General features: G+C 39.4%; 1 protein-coding gene across 2 annotated transcripts in view; it reads right to left on the minus strand.

Annotated features, from left to right (window-relative positions):
* Enpp1 (ectonucleotide pyrophosphatase/phosphodiesterase 1) overlaps positions 1-12,215 on the minus strand; it is a 64,989-nt gene that overhangs the window by 14,394 nt on the left and 38,380 nt on the right. For both annotated transcript variants that reach the window (XM_004845998.4, XM_087190110.1), the window contains exons 9-15: positions 12,006-12,115; positions 10,580-10,645; positions 10,201-10,273; positions 6,142-6,250; positions 4,883-5,014; positions 1,497-1,528; positions 239-366 (exon numbers count right to left, since the gene is read on the minus strand). In XM_004845998.4, the coding sequence (XP_004846055.2) occupies positions 239-366; positions 1,497-1,528; positions 4,883-5,014; positions 6,142-6,250; positions 10,201-10,273; positions 10,580-10,645; positions 12,006-12,115 (650 nt within the window). The remainder of the gene's footprint in view (positions 1-238; positions 367-1,496; positions 1,529-4,882; positions 5,015-6,141; positions 6,251-10,200; positions 10,274-10,579; positions 10,646-12,005; positions 12,116-12,215) is intronic.

The raw sequence follows: 12,215 nt of genomic DNA on the forward strand, positions 1-12,215 counted from the left end.
CCCCAAGGGCCGGGCATTTAGCTCAGTGGTTCTGGTGCCTGCCTTGCAAGTGCAAGGTCCCAAGTTCGATCCCCAGTACCAAAAAAATAAAATAAACCCCAAAAGTTAATAGGCCAAGGTTGAGAAATCCCAGGTCGAGTGAAGAGAATCCTATCTGTAGTTTTCATGTAGCGACACTTTTATAAAAGGCCCACTGGTTGCCCTGAGCTACTGGCAGGCCAGGCTACGTCTAACTTACAGCGCAAGTTGCCACTGCGCGTCCAAGTAGAAGGTCAGAGGCTCGATCCTGTCATTCTTAGCAAAGTGAAATCGCTTGGGTAAGAAATGTTTCAGGTAAGGTCTGAAGTGCTGCTTGGGTTCACGGCACTGAAATTGCAAAAGGTCAAAACAAAAAAAGCACATTGTTATTTCCATACTGGCTAAACTGTAATCATTTCTTGAAAACCCTTTTAACTCCATAAAAGTTTTTTCTCAAACATTTATCAGCCTACCCAATCAGTCACAGATAGAAAATAAAAGCTCTTGCACTCTGGGAGGCTGAGACAGGAGGATCACAAGTACAAACCCAGCCTGAGCAGTTTAGACACTGTTTCAACAAATAAAATAAAATAAAGTAAAATAAAGGGCTGGGCATGTGGCTCAATGCAAAAGTCCTAGGTTCAATCCCGAGTATTGAAAAAAAATAAAAATAAAAACAGTTCTTGCTAGTTGTATAAATTTTTTTTTGCTAGCTGTATAATTTACGAGGTGAATATTCCAAGCTAGTTGCAATTTTTATCAGACATCATCATTGTTACTGCATAAAAGTTCCAGGACTCTTAGACTGTGTCACTTGATTACACTAGATCGCACTGGAGTTACGACTGCTTTTCTTTTTTTCTCTTTTCCTTTCTCCTTCCTTCTTTCTTTTTTCTTTTTCTTTTTCGGCACTGGGGATCGAACTCATGACCTTGCGCTTGTGAGGCAGGCGCAGTGCCACTGAGCTAAATCCCCGCCCCTCTTCCATCTTTCTTTGCAGTACTAGGGACTGAACCTAGGGCATTCACAATGAGCTATATTGCCAACCCTTTTTGAAATTTTTTACTTTGAGACAGTGTCTCGATAAGTCACTATTTTGCCTGGTCTTGCCTTGAATTTGTGATCGTGTTGCCTCAGCCTCCCAGAGCGCTGGGATGACAGGCAGTTACCACACCTGGCTCGGAAGACAATGTATGATGAGGCTACTGCATTTACAGTAGAAGAGCTATACAATTTTCTGTTCGTTTTTTCAATTATTTCTGGTACTGTCAAATACATTTTACAGCACTAGTAAGTAAATTCTGAAAAACTTTCAAACATAGATTATAGGGCCATATCCCCAAAGATCTTTAAAAGCTAAACATATTGGCCCATATACTTGAAAATTCTAATCGTAATAACAGACACTGAACCCATTCTCTAAATACACATGACACAAAATTAACAATAACCAGACAATGGGAATTAAAGATACTCACAGAGAGATTTCTGGCAACACCTTCATAATTAACTAAAGGGGGACAAAGGTTAAGAATTAATAGCTGATCAAGAGAAACGACCAGCAGTGTGAAGAGACAACCCACAATGTGGGGAAAAATTTTCACCAGCGGTCCCTCAGACAAAGGCCTACTATCTTGAATCTATAAAGAACTAAAAAATAAGACCTCCCAAATTTAAAGACCCAACGCAAAAATGGGCATCTGAAATGAACAGACATTTCTCACACAAAGAAGGAGAAATGGCAAATAAACATATGAAAAAATGTTCAACATCACTGGTCATTTGAGAGATGCAGATGAAAACAACACTGAGATTCCACCTCACTCCAGAAAGAGTGGCTGCTATCAAGAAATCAACAAATAACAAATGCTGGCAGGGGTGTGGGGAAAGGGGAACCCTGCTCCACTGCTGGTGGGAGTGTAGACTGGTGCAACCACTGTGGAAATCAGTATGGAGATACCTCAAAGAACTAGGACTAGAGGTCCCATTTCACCCAGCTATTCCCCTGCTGGGTATCTTCCCCAAAGAATTAAAAGAATCATATCACAGTGATATATGTGCACCCATGTTCATAGCAGCACAGTTTGTAATAGCTAAAAGTTGGAATCTGCCCAAATGCCCATCAACTGGAGACTGGATAAAGAAAATGCGGGGTTTTTAATAAAATGGAGTACTACTCAGCCATAAAAAACGAGAAATTAGAGACATTTATTGCTAAATGGATGCACACTGAGGTGATACTCTTAAGTGAAATAAATAGGACACACATGTGTAAATACCGAATAGTTTCTCTAGTGTGAGAAACTGAAAGTGTAAATAAGGACTAAAAGGTATAATAGATAATGTGAAATTGGAAGAAAAGGGGCAAAGGGGAAGAGTTAGGGGAAAGGAAAGAAGGAAATGGAATTAATATGAGAAAATGAAAAAAAGGAAACAAAGTCTCTGTAAATTGGGAGGGATGGAGGGGTTGAAGGGAGGGCAGGGGAAGGGGGAAAAAATAAGAACCAAGAGAGATTATGTAAAGGTGCAAATTTCCAATGATAAATGCCATTATATCGTGTACCTAAAATGTACCACTAAAAGGATATACAGTTAAAAAAACGAACAGCTGATGATATGCTACAATTAAAAATAAAAATACGGGGCCGGGGATTTAGCTCAGTGGTTTCGCCGCCTGCTGCGCAAGCGCAAGGACATGAGTTTGATCCCCGGTACCAAAAAAATAAAAAATAAAAAAAAATAAAAATACTACAAAAATGTAGAATGTCAGGCTCTAATCCTATATTTAAATACCAAAGCTGATTGCAAACTCATTTAAGGCACTGCATCCTGCCTGTTAAAGGAATAAGACAGACCCTTCAGTACTGCCTGGTAATGTGCACACATTACAGTGTCCTATCGTTACCTGAAAGCAGGTGCCAGCACCTGTCCACCCACCATCTGCTCATCCTTGCGTCTGCCTACTCACAGCCCGCCCATCCAGTCATCCATGTGTCAGTCTATCCACCCACCCAAATATCTGACCATCCGGGCACGTATCTACCCATATTTATATATACACCTAGTATGATTTCATGTGTTTAATATACATTCAGCAAATACCTGGGAAAACATCTTCTAAACTAAAAAGGGGAACTGAGTTGTGAAGTAAGAGGACTTCAGGTGGGAAACTTATTTTTTCTTTTGTATATTTCAATATTCAATGATTACTGTAAAATTTCAAAAGAAGAGGGACACAGGGAAACACAGAAGAAAGGGCAAGTAGATTGGTTTAAAACTGAATTTGCACTACTCAGTGACATTGGTGGCAATTGTCCAGCTTTCTAAACTTTCTTTAGCTCTACCTTTTGAGAAAATCATGCAAATAAAAGAGTATATATTATATACATATTTTATGTATGTATGTATGTATATACTGATCTGTAGTTTTTGCCTGAATTTGGGAAATGTGGGGGTGTAAGTGAGGTAAGGGTGTGGATAAGTTATTTCACACCCAATTCAAGCATCTCTGGCACGGCCAATGCCTGTGTGGTTTTCTAACAGGTCTTAAAATCATTGTGTACAGTTGTCCCCAGGGTCCTCGGGGCACTGGGTCCGACATGAACATCACAGTTCCCAGATGCTCAAGTCCCTGATATAAAATGGCACAGTATTTGGAAATTACCTACACACATCCTCCTGTATATTGAGGTGACTTGCAATGTCTAACATAATGCAAATGCTGTATGAAGAGTGCTACACTGCATTATTTAGAGTAATGACAAAAAATGTGTACATGCTTAACACAGATATCATTTTTTCCAAATATTTTCATAAATATTTTCAATCTGTGGTTGGCTGAATTCACAGATATGGAACCATTACATATGGAAGGCTGACTGTACTACATTGCTAAACTTTTAAAAATACTAATTAAAATTTGTAATTCTGCAGGTGGAACCGGTACTTTGTGCTACTATATTCCATACCCATTTTCCTGCAATGAAATCTTTTTAAAATTAATATTCAACAGTATCTAATGAAACCTATTTCATTCAAAACTCAAACCTAGCCCAATTTTGATAACTCAGAGAACCTGATTTTTTTTTACTTCAAAACTAATAGTGTCAAGGGCCAAAAATGTACCTCAGTGGTGCCGTACCTGCCTGGCAAGCATAAGGTCCTGAATTTGATTTCCAGTACCAAAAAAAAAACCCAATAGTGTCAAAAATATTTTTGAAAATTGCACTGCGTATCAGACAGTTTTCAGGGATGATAATCAAAAAGCAAAGAGCAAATGTTGGGAAAAGTTACAAAGTGGGCTTGATGTGCAAAAGAAGAAATATCTTTCATTTTTTCTGCAATTTGTGTGAAGAGAGAAGGTGAAATTTCTTCTCCTCTTCTCTTCAAAGATACATTCTTGTTGCTTTTTGAAGTGGCTTAAAGAATCATTTCTGAGGACAGACTCAGACTGCTTATCAAGTCCATCACCTCTGCCAGCGTTCCTCCTCACAACAGAATATACTCCAGATCCTCTAAGTTACATTCCTGCCACTAACTATCTAAACTGGAACAGAGCTGAATTTTTCCCTTAAACTTTTTTCTACTACAATCTCGAACCTACTACAAGTAAAACACATACTGCAACAGCAAATTGTACTAAGAGTATCAAATAATAGGTTTGGCCCATGAATAATTATCAGAAAGATGAGTGGTTAGATTTGTGGCTTCAAATTTAGCCCCACAAAATTTATTTAAGTACAAAAGATCTACACCAGAGATTATGAAACATCAATTCCTATCATTTCTATTGATTTTTGAGAAATATATTTTTAATACAAACATATGTGAAGTTATCACAGAGACATACTTAAGACATACTTACAAGAATAGTATTCATCGAGGTCATCGGAGGGCCTCAATCGAGCAGCAGGTCCATAGACAACTTTAATATTTTTAACATCCCCCAAATATTTATTCAGGTACACATACTTTTTACAACTGCCTTGTTCCATGCCTAGGAGAAGGAAATCCCAAAGCATGTAACTTTTATAAAGAATTTAATATGGAAAGCAGAATTTCTTTCACTTTGAGAATTTAATTAATTACATACACGCATTCAGCGTATTAGTGGAATATATTCGCTGTTATCAGATGTTCATGAACAGTTGTTCCTTAGCTGAACACAGGATAAGACATGGAATTTCTGCTATGCTCACCTTTTTACTTTTTTCAAAATACCTTCCCGAAGCTACTATGTTCTCTCTGCATGGTGGCCGGCTCCCATGCTGGAGACTGTACTTCTTTTCCTATTTTTACTTGGCCCAAACTCACTCTGCATCTTTTCCCTACCTTTAATAAATCTTTGCTACTATTAAAAAAAAAATCCTTTTCCTTCACCCAATATCAGTTTAATGTTTCTTCTCATTTATCTATTATACTATCATTCCATTAGTAAGGAAGACTGTCTTATCACAGATCTAGACAGCTGTTGGCCATAAAACACCTCCTATTTTAGCTGGAATTATAGGTGTCTAAGACTCATTGCGGGACTGGTGTTTCTTTAACACATAACACTTTAGGGCTGTTCCTAAAAAACAGGTTTCTGCAATTATTTTTGGAGCAAACAACAAAATACAAGTGGAAAAATAAATAAACAGCCTATTTTCTACTTTCTATTATGCACACCACTTCTTTATTCTGACAGCTGTACATAAACCTGTGTCACCAAGATTGTTATGCAAAATTAAAATATTGTCAAAGTTAACATACACAGCCTCTAAAGTTATGTGTATTACAATAAATAAAATTGAAAAGGTACATAATAATGTGTTCTGATTAAATTTAAAACTGTAGAGTTACCAAAATTTAACACTGAAAAAACATTTTTTGAACTATTCAAATCCTGGTGTAGGCTCTTTCCAAATCAGCAGATAGCTGGCTGCATGATGTAGGTTTCCGTGAATTCTGGCTTTCATTTGGGTTTTATATTTAGTGTAATTTCTTCCTAAAGACTTTCCATAAGGATCTACATTTTTTAAAATATATGACCTATGCATTCAGAGGGAATCATGAGACAAAAATCTGCCAAGTATACTTTGGTAACACTTAATGGGAGGAGTAAAGGATGGAAACGTAGATTACCGTGATCTGAAATCAGGATGAGGTTCAGGCATTTGTCCAGCTTCAGCTCTCTGAGGCCCTCCATGAGCATGCCGACCATGCTGTCCACCCTCTGCAGAGCTTGGATGACCTGAGGATGGGAAGCAGCCCCGTGTGACCAGGCTATTTCTATGCAAAGCTATTCTAAGAATACATGAAGAAGTGCTCAACATTGCTGGCCGTCAGAGAAATGCAAACTCAAGCAACACTGAGATTCCACCTTACCCCAGAGATAACAGTCATCATCAATAAATTAAATAATAACAAATGTTGGAGAGGATGTGCGGAGTGGGGACCCCTTCTACACTGTTGCTGAGAATGTAAACTAGTACAACCACTGGGGAAATCATCTTGGAGAGTCCTCAAAAAACTAAAACAATAACTCCTATTCAACCCAGCTATTATCCTTCTAGGTATCTTCCCAGAAGGGTTTAAGACCACATGACAACGATACATGCATATCCATGTTTATAGCAGTACAATTCACGATAGCTAGATCTGTCTATCAGTAGATGAATGGATAAAGAAAACGTGGTGTTTACACACAATGGAGTATTACTCTGCCATAAAGAAGGATAAACTTGAGTCATTTGTAGGAAAACGGATGCGCCTTGAGACCATAATGTTAAGTGAAATAAATCAGACACACAAGCTTAAATATCCCATAACTTCTCTTATACGAGAAACCCAAAGTATAAATAAAGAGCAAAATAAGAGATAAATAAGAGGAAGTAGGGAGATAGGCCTTTCTCAGTGGGAGGGACCAGGAGACGGAGGGAGGGGAGTGGTGTAAGACGTGTTGTATACGTGTACCAACTCTACACAAGTAATGTAAATATCATATACTGCAAACACGGACTAATCAAAATAAATGAAAGAAAATGTTAAAAAATAGAAAAGAAATCAGTGGATGCAACTATAATAAACTGGTTCACATTAGACCAAGTCCCACCGAGATCAAACACATGAAAAGCAGCAAATAAATTCTAACCATTAACAATGGAAGGGCTCAAATTCTGTATTTGCTCAACTATAAATTTTGGGAATAATATTAGCTAATCTGATTAGCTTTCTCCATTTGAGATTCAAGAGATTAGAGGTCTACCACTTAAACTAGACCTAATTAACACCAGAATAATACTAGCTCAAATCCATAGTGTATGGCTAGAAACCAATGTATTCCGAATTACTACTTTATTTTTTACAATCAATCTTTTTGAATTTTTCTGATCATTTAAATCATCACTGCATAAATGATGTTTCCTGACTTTTAAAAGTGTTAACATTACTGCTGAGCTGGGGATGAAGCTCAGTGGTAAAGCACTTCCCTATCACGTACAAGGCCCAGGGTTTGATACCCAGTAGCACAAGAAAATTACTCATAAAATACTTCTTATAAAATTACTTATAAAATACTTCTATGCACTTAATTGTTAAACTTACAACTCTTTGAATAAAACCCCTTATTTCCTTACAAATTGCATCTGTTTTGCATATGAGTAGCTCAAGGACACAGAGTAACAAATGAATTTAGCAAACTGTCGTCCAACATTTTCCTTTTCCTCTCTCCTGGGCAGGCCACCTGAGGAAAGTTCTTGTGCAGTTTTGCATGTTTTCTGTAATAAATCTAATCAGTTTAATCTTCATTCATGGTCAGTATATGTCACTTTAATATGAGATAGGTTCTTTCAATATGGCCTTTTACTCATTCAAAGATACTGAACACTATGAATTATAATTCCCATGTAAAGTAGGCTCTGAGGTGCCAGTAATACTAGAGTTTAACAGAGTTCATACGTTGATGAGTATGATTTGAAAAGTAATGGGCTCAACCTTGAATGAAGACACAAGCAGGTAATTTGGAAAATCAACAGCAAATCAGGAAAAGCAGCACCAATGATAAAGTTTATACAACCTGGTCATCATCACAAGATGACTCTTGAACTTCTGGCAGCCAAGGTGACCTAGTATGGGTCTTAGTGCCAGTGATCATCACGTGGAACAATGAAAACCATACTAGCTGCCCCGGCAATTGTTTAAATCCGGATAGCAGCTACAGTTAGGAAAATGGATGCACCTTGAGACATGCTGACATAATGCCAAGTGAAATAAATGTCAATGATGTTAAATGAAATAAATCAGACACACAAGGTTAACTATCGCATGACTCTCTTATATGAGAGACCCAAAGAACAAGTAGTTAAAGAGCAACATAAAAGACAGATAAAAGGACACAGAGAGACAGATCTTTTGTAAAGGAAGGGAACCAAGACCTGGAGAGAGGGGGAAGGGAGGAGAAGGAAGAGGAGGAAACAAGAACTGAGATGTGTGATGTCCTCGCACCAGGTCCCCAAGACGCATGTCATCATTATGTACTGCAGAGATGTACTAATAAAGATTAAATTTTTAAAAAATATATCAGCTAGAAAAAACACTTCCCAGGACAAATTGAGGTGTGAGCAAGTAGCTGGGCATGCGTCCTCCTCACCCCACCTCCAGGAAGCAGCACTTCTGCTCAAACGGAGGACAGAGTCAGGGCAGGGCTGCAAAGTCTACTGGGGCTTCTGGAGGAGTTGGTTTCCTGCAGCAAAAACACACAGCACAGAACCTGACCTAGGTGAGGTCAGCTGCCTTTGCTCTTTTGAATGAGGTGAAAGCAGTCCAACCAGTTCCACCTCCTTAAGGGGCACGGTGCGGGGGGTGGGGGGTGGGGGTGGGGGGGTGGGGGGTGTTGTCTAGGGCAGACTCAGGGTCAGGGAGTCTAGGGGAAGATGGTTTAGGAGACTGCTGTGCAGTATTCCTGAGAAGTAGGGAGCTTTTGTCTCTTCCTTCATCCAGTGTTACTGAGGGAAGCATTTATTTAGAACAGCAGATTCCTCAGAAATGGGGTTCACAATGGACAGGTCGGCCCAGGCCTCTTTCTGAGCCTGTGACCGAAGAGTCGCTGAGGCTCCAAACTACCCAGGCTGAGCCACCTGGGGAGAAGTGGATGTGAACTTGGGGTGGGAAGACTGTGCACCCGCAGCCTCTTATCTTTTCACATCTTAGGTCACAGGTAAAATAATCTAGAAGGAAAATTAACTTTGATGTACTAGGCAAGAAGCTCAAATCATTTTCAACAACATTTCCTGTGCCCCAAAATATAAAACTGCTCCAGCCACATGAACACTGAAAGGAGCAAAGTGTTGTCTGAAAACTCAAGATAAGTGACAGACATAGACAGGAGCTGAAGGTGTTAGGCCAAACAAGATGTTACTTATGGGCATTCATCCATGAGCTGGTTCCTATAGTCCCCTAACAATCATTCAGTAAAGAAGGATATTTGCATATCTCTATTTTTTTTTTTTTTTTGAGACAGGGTCTCACTAAGTCACTAAGTGGCCTAAACTGAGCTCAAACTTGCAATCCTCCTGCCTCAGCCTCCCAGAATGCTGAGATCATAGGTGTGCGCCACCATGCTCAGCTATATCTCTATGCTTTTGAGAAAACCTCCCATCTTTCAATGTCCCAGCTGTGCTGTAAGCATGGTCTCATGAATCTAGAGACCTATTTGCTAAGGAGGAGAGTTCAGATAAGGCTTCTTCTGCTACTGGATTCATTAACCTCTATTTTCTTAGAACTCTGGAGCCTTTGGTTTTTTAGTAAAGTTTACAGTGCACAATGATTAGATTCACTGGAGGGAGCTGGTATGGGTACATAACACATCTCAATTCTTTTCTGAACCTCTTATGAAACTCTCATGAAGCATTTAGTTTATTATGCCAAAGAAAGAGACTATGGAGTGGAAAAGGATTTGGAATTGAAAATATAGAATTTAATTCATCAGTTCACTCAAGCACTGTAGAAAATGTAAGCAAGCCATTCTTCCCACTCTTATTTTGATTAAAATGCATTCTTTGGCTTGGTAAAGTCATGCATAATAATGCACTCTCTCCAGAAATCACAGCATCTTACAGAATGGCCCAGAAGCCTGCTTCAAAGCACAGACAGGTTAGAAGACTGTAGGTGTAAAGAAACCATTGCAGACAAAAGTGCACTTACTTTGCTGCTGACTGGTCCGTAGGAATGACCTGAAGAATCTGGTTCTTCTAAATACAGAGTGTAAAAGTGTGGTCTAAATCAAACAGTATCAAAATGTAATATTTTACGAACACATTGAAAAACAGAGTGGAAAGAATAATTCAACAATTGATAGTGCTTAAAAGTTCTACAACCCTGGGGTAACATTTCCAAACTTGCGGGAAATAATACAGGTTTGGAGTTCTTCAGAATGTGGCTGCGGTAGCTCAGTAAAGAGTTTATTTGGATATAAAACATCATCACAGGAGATGACAAAGTTGTATTCTAGTCTATTTTTAAGACGTACATTAGTTTTATAAAACCAAGGAGTATTTACAACAGCAATTAATCATCTACATACCTTTCCCCTGGTGGAAGCTGTAGCCAGTCAAGAACAGCTAAGATTCTTTTTTCAAATGGTATGGAACTAAAATGAAGGATAAACACAATGAAACAAATCTGTGATCATTGTTTGGATTTAAAACAGAAATATTTTTCTCACTGAAAATAGCGAGCGATACTGAGGCAACCCAGGAATCTATCGTGTTTGGAGTCCCATAAGAGTTTTCTCTGAAAACTAAATTCGTCTTTCCAATAAAAGAACAAAATTCACCTTTTCTACAAATACAAGATGTGGCTGGGTTTAAATATTGGCTTCCTGCCTTTGACCAGAGGGCATTCTTCACACACCCGAGAGCAGAGATCGCGCAGTGCAGGGACAAACCGTGTGCTGCCGCGCTGTGCACAGGAAGCGCCTGGAAAACTCACTCACTGACCGCCCAGTACCACCGGGAAACGCACCAGGCCACAACCGAGCACCATTTCTCCAGGCCACAGCTCTTTGCAAAATGAATTATGCCCTCCTCTGGGAGTGGGGTTTTGTTTACACAGCAGCTGTGTTGTCTGCTGGACCACATGAAGCCAGGCCCCATACGTCACTAATCTTCGAATCCTCCAATTAGTTCAGTGCCTGGCAGGTCTAATCTCACTTACCATCTCCATTTCCTCTACGGGATGAAAACAGCGGCACATGATAAAGTATGGGACAGGTGTCCACTGGGCTTGTGTGACCCACAAGGGTGCACAACAACCTAAGGTTACCGGCAAAACTGCTACGCATTTCTTGTCCGGATGTATGATATCTTTTTGTTTGCACTCTCCTCATCCCAAATATACTGCATTGATTTTGCAATAGAAATTTTAAAAGTATAAAACAAATAGAATCAGCTTGGCAGTCTTGCCACCAAATCAGCCCACAGAAGTCTTCTCTTTAAAAAAAAATTCCTCTTGTCTTTTGTCATTAAATGATAATTTTCAAAATCACAGGGAGATCATCATCATCAGTTTCTTATATTGAAAGCATAGTTATTCAAGTGACATGGAAAAGAAAATCCAGAGGACCCATTAATATCTTCTTTTAAATAATATTTTAGACACCAGGGAGCTGTTCCTACCCAAGTGCTCTGTAACACACTCATCTTTCTCTTCTAGCTCCCTTTCTTCCTGAGTTAAAAGGTGCAGTGCTTCCACCCCCAGGTATCTACCTTCACCACACCCCATTTGTTACTGCTGCCCAGAGACCTGAATACAAAATGTTATTGGTGCTTCCAGAACCTAGTTTTACTATTTCCCATCTATCTGCAATCTTTGCGATGCTTATTCTGTGAGTCTTCACTTCTCAGTGAACGTATCACTCAATGCTACAGCTGAGGATTCCTAACATGGAGACAAGAGGAAACATCGGCTGTTCCACACCCAGGTCCCAGACACCAAGTGTCTGCACCTACCTGTTATACACTCGGTAGATGTCTGGGAAATTTCCATTAATTTCCACATCTGATCCTGGCCAAAAGAAGGTGCCCGCCTTGAGGCCTTGGTACTTGGCTGTGAGCCACATCTGTGGAAGGTGATAAAGGAAAGGTAGGACATCATCACTCAGGAAAGTGTGCATTCAGGCAACACCAACACATTCCGCCAAGGCTGAGTAACAAACTCTA

This window comes from Heterocephalus glaber, unplaced genomic scaffold, assembly GCF_053883595.1.
Source record: "Heterocephalus glaber isolate CG9 unplaced genomic scaffold, H.glaber_assembly_v1.0 deba00001550, whole genome shotgun sequence".
NCBI classification, from domain to species: domain Eukaryota; kingdom Metazoa; phylum Chordata; class Mammalia; order Rodentia; family Bathyergidae; genus Heterocephalus; species Heterocephalus glaber.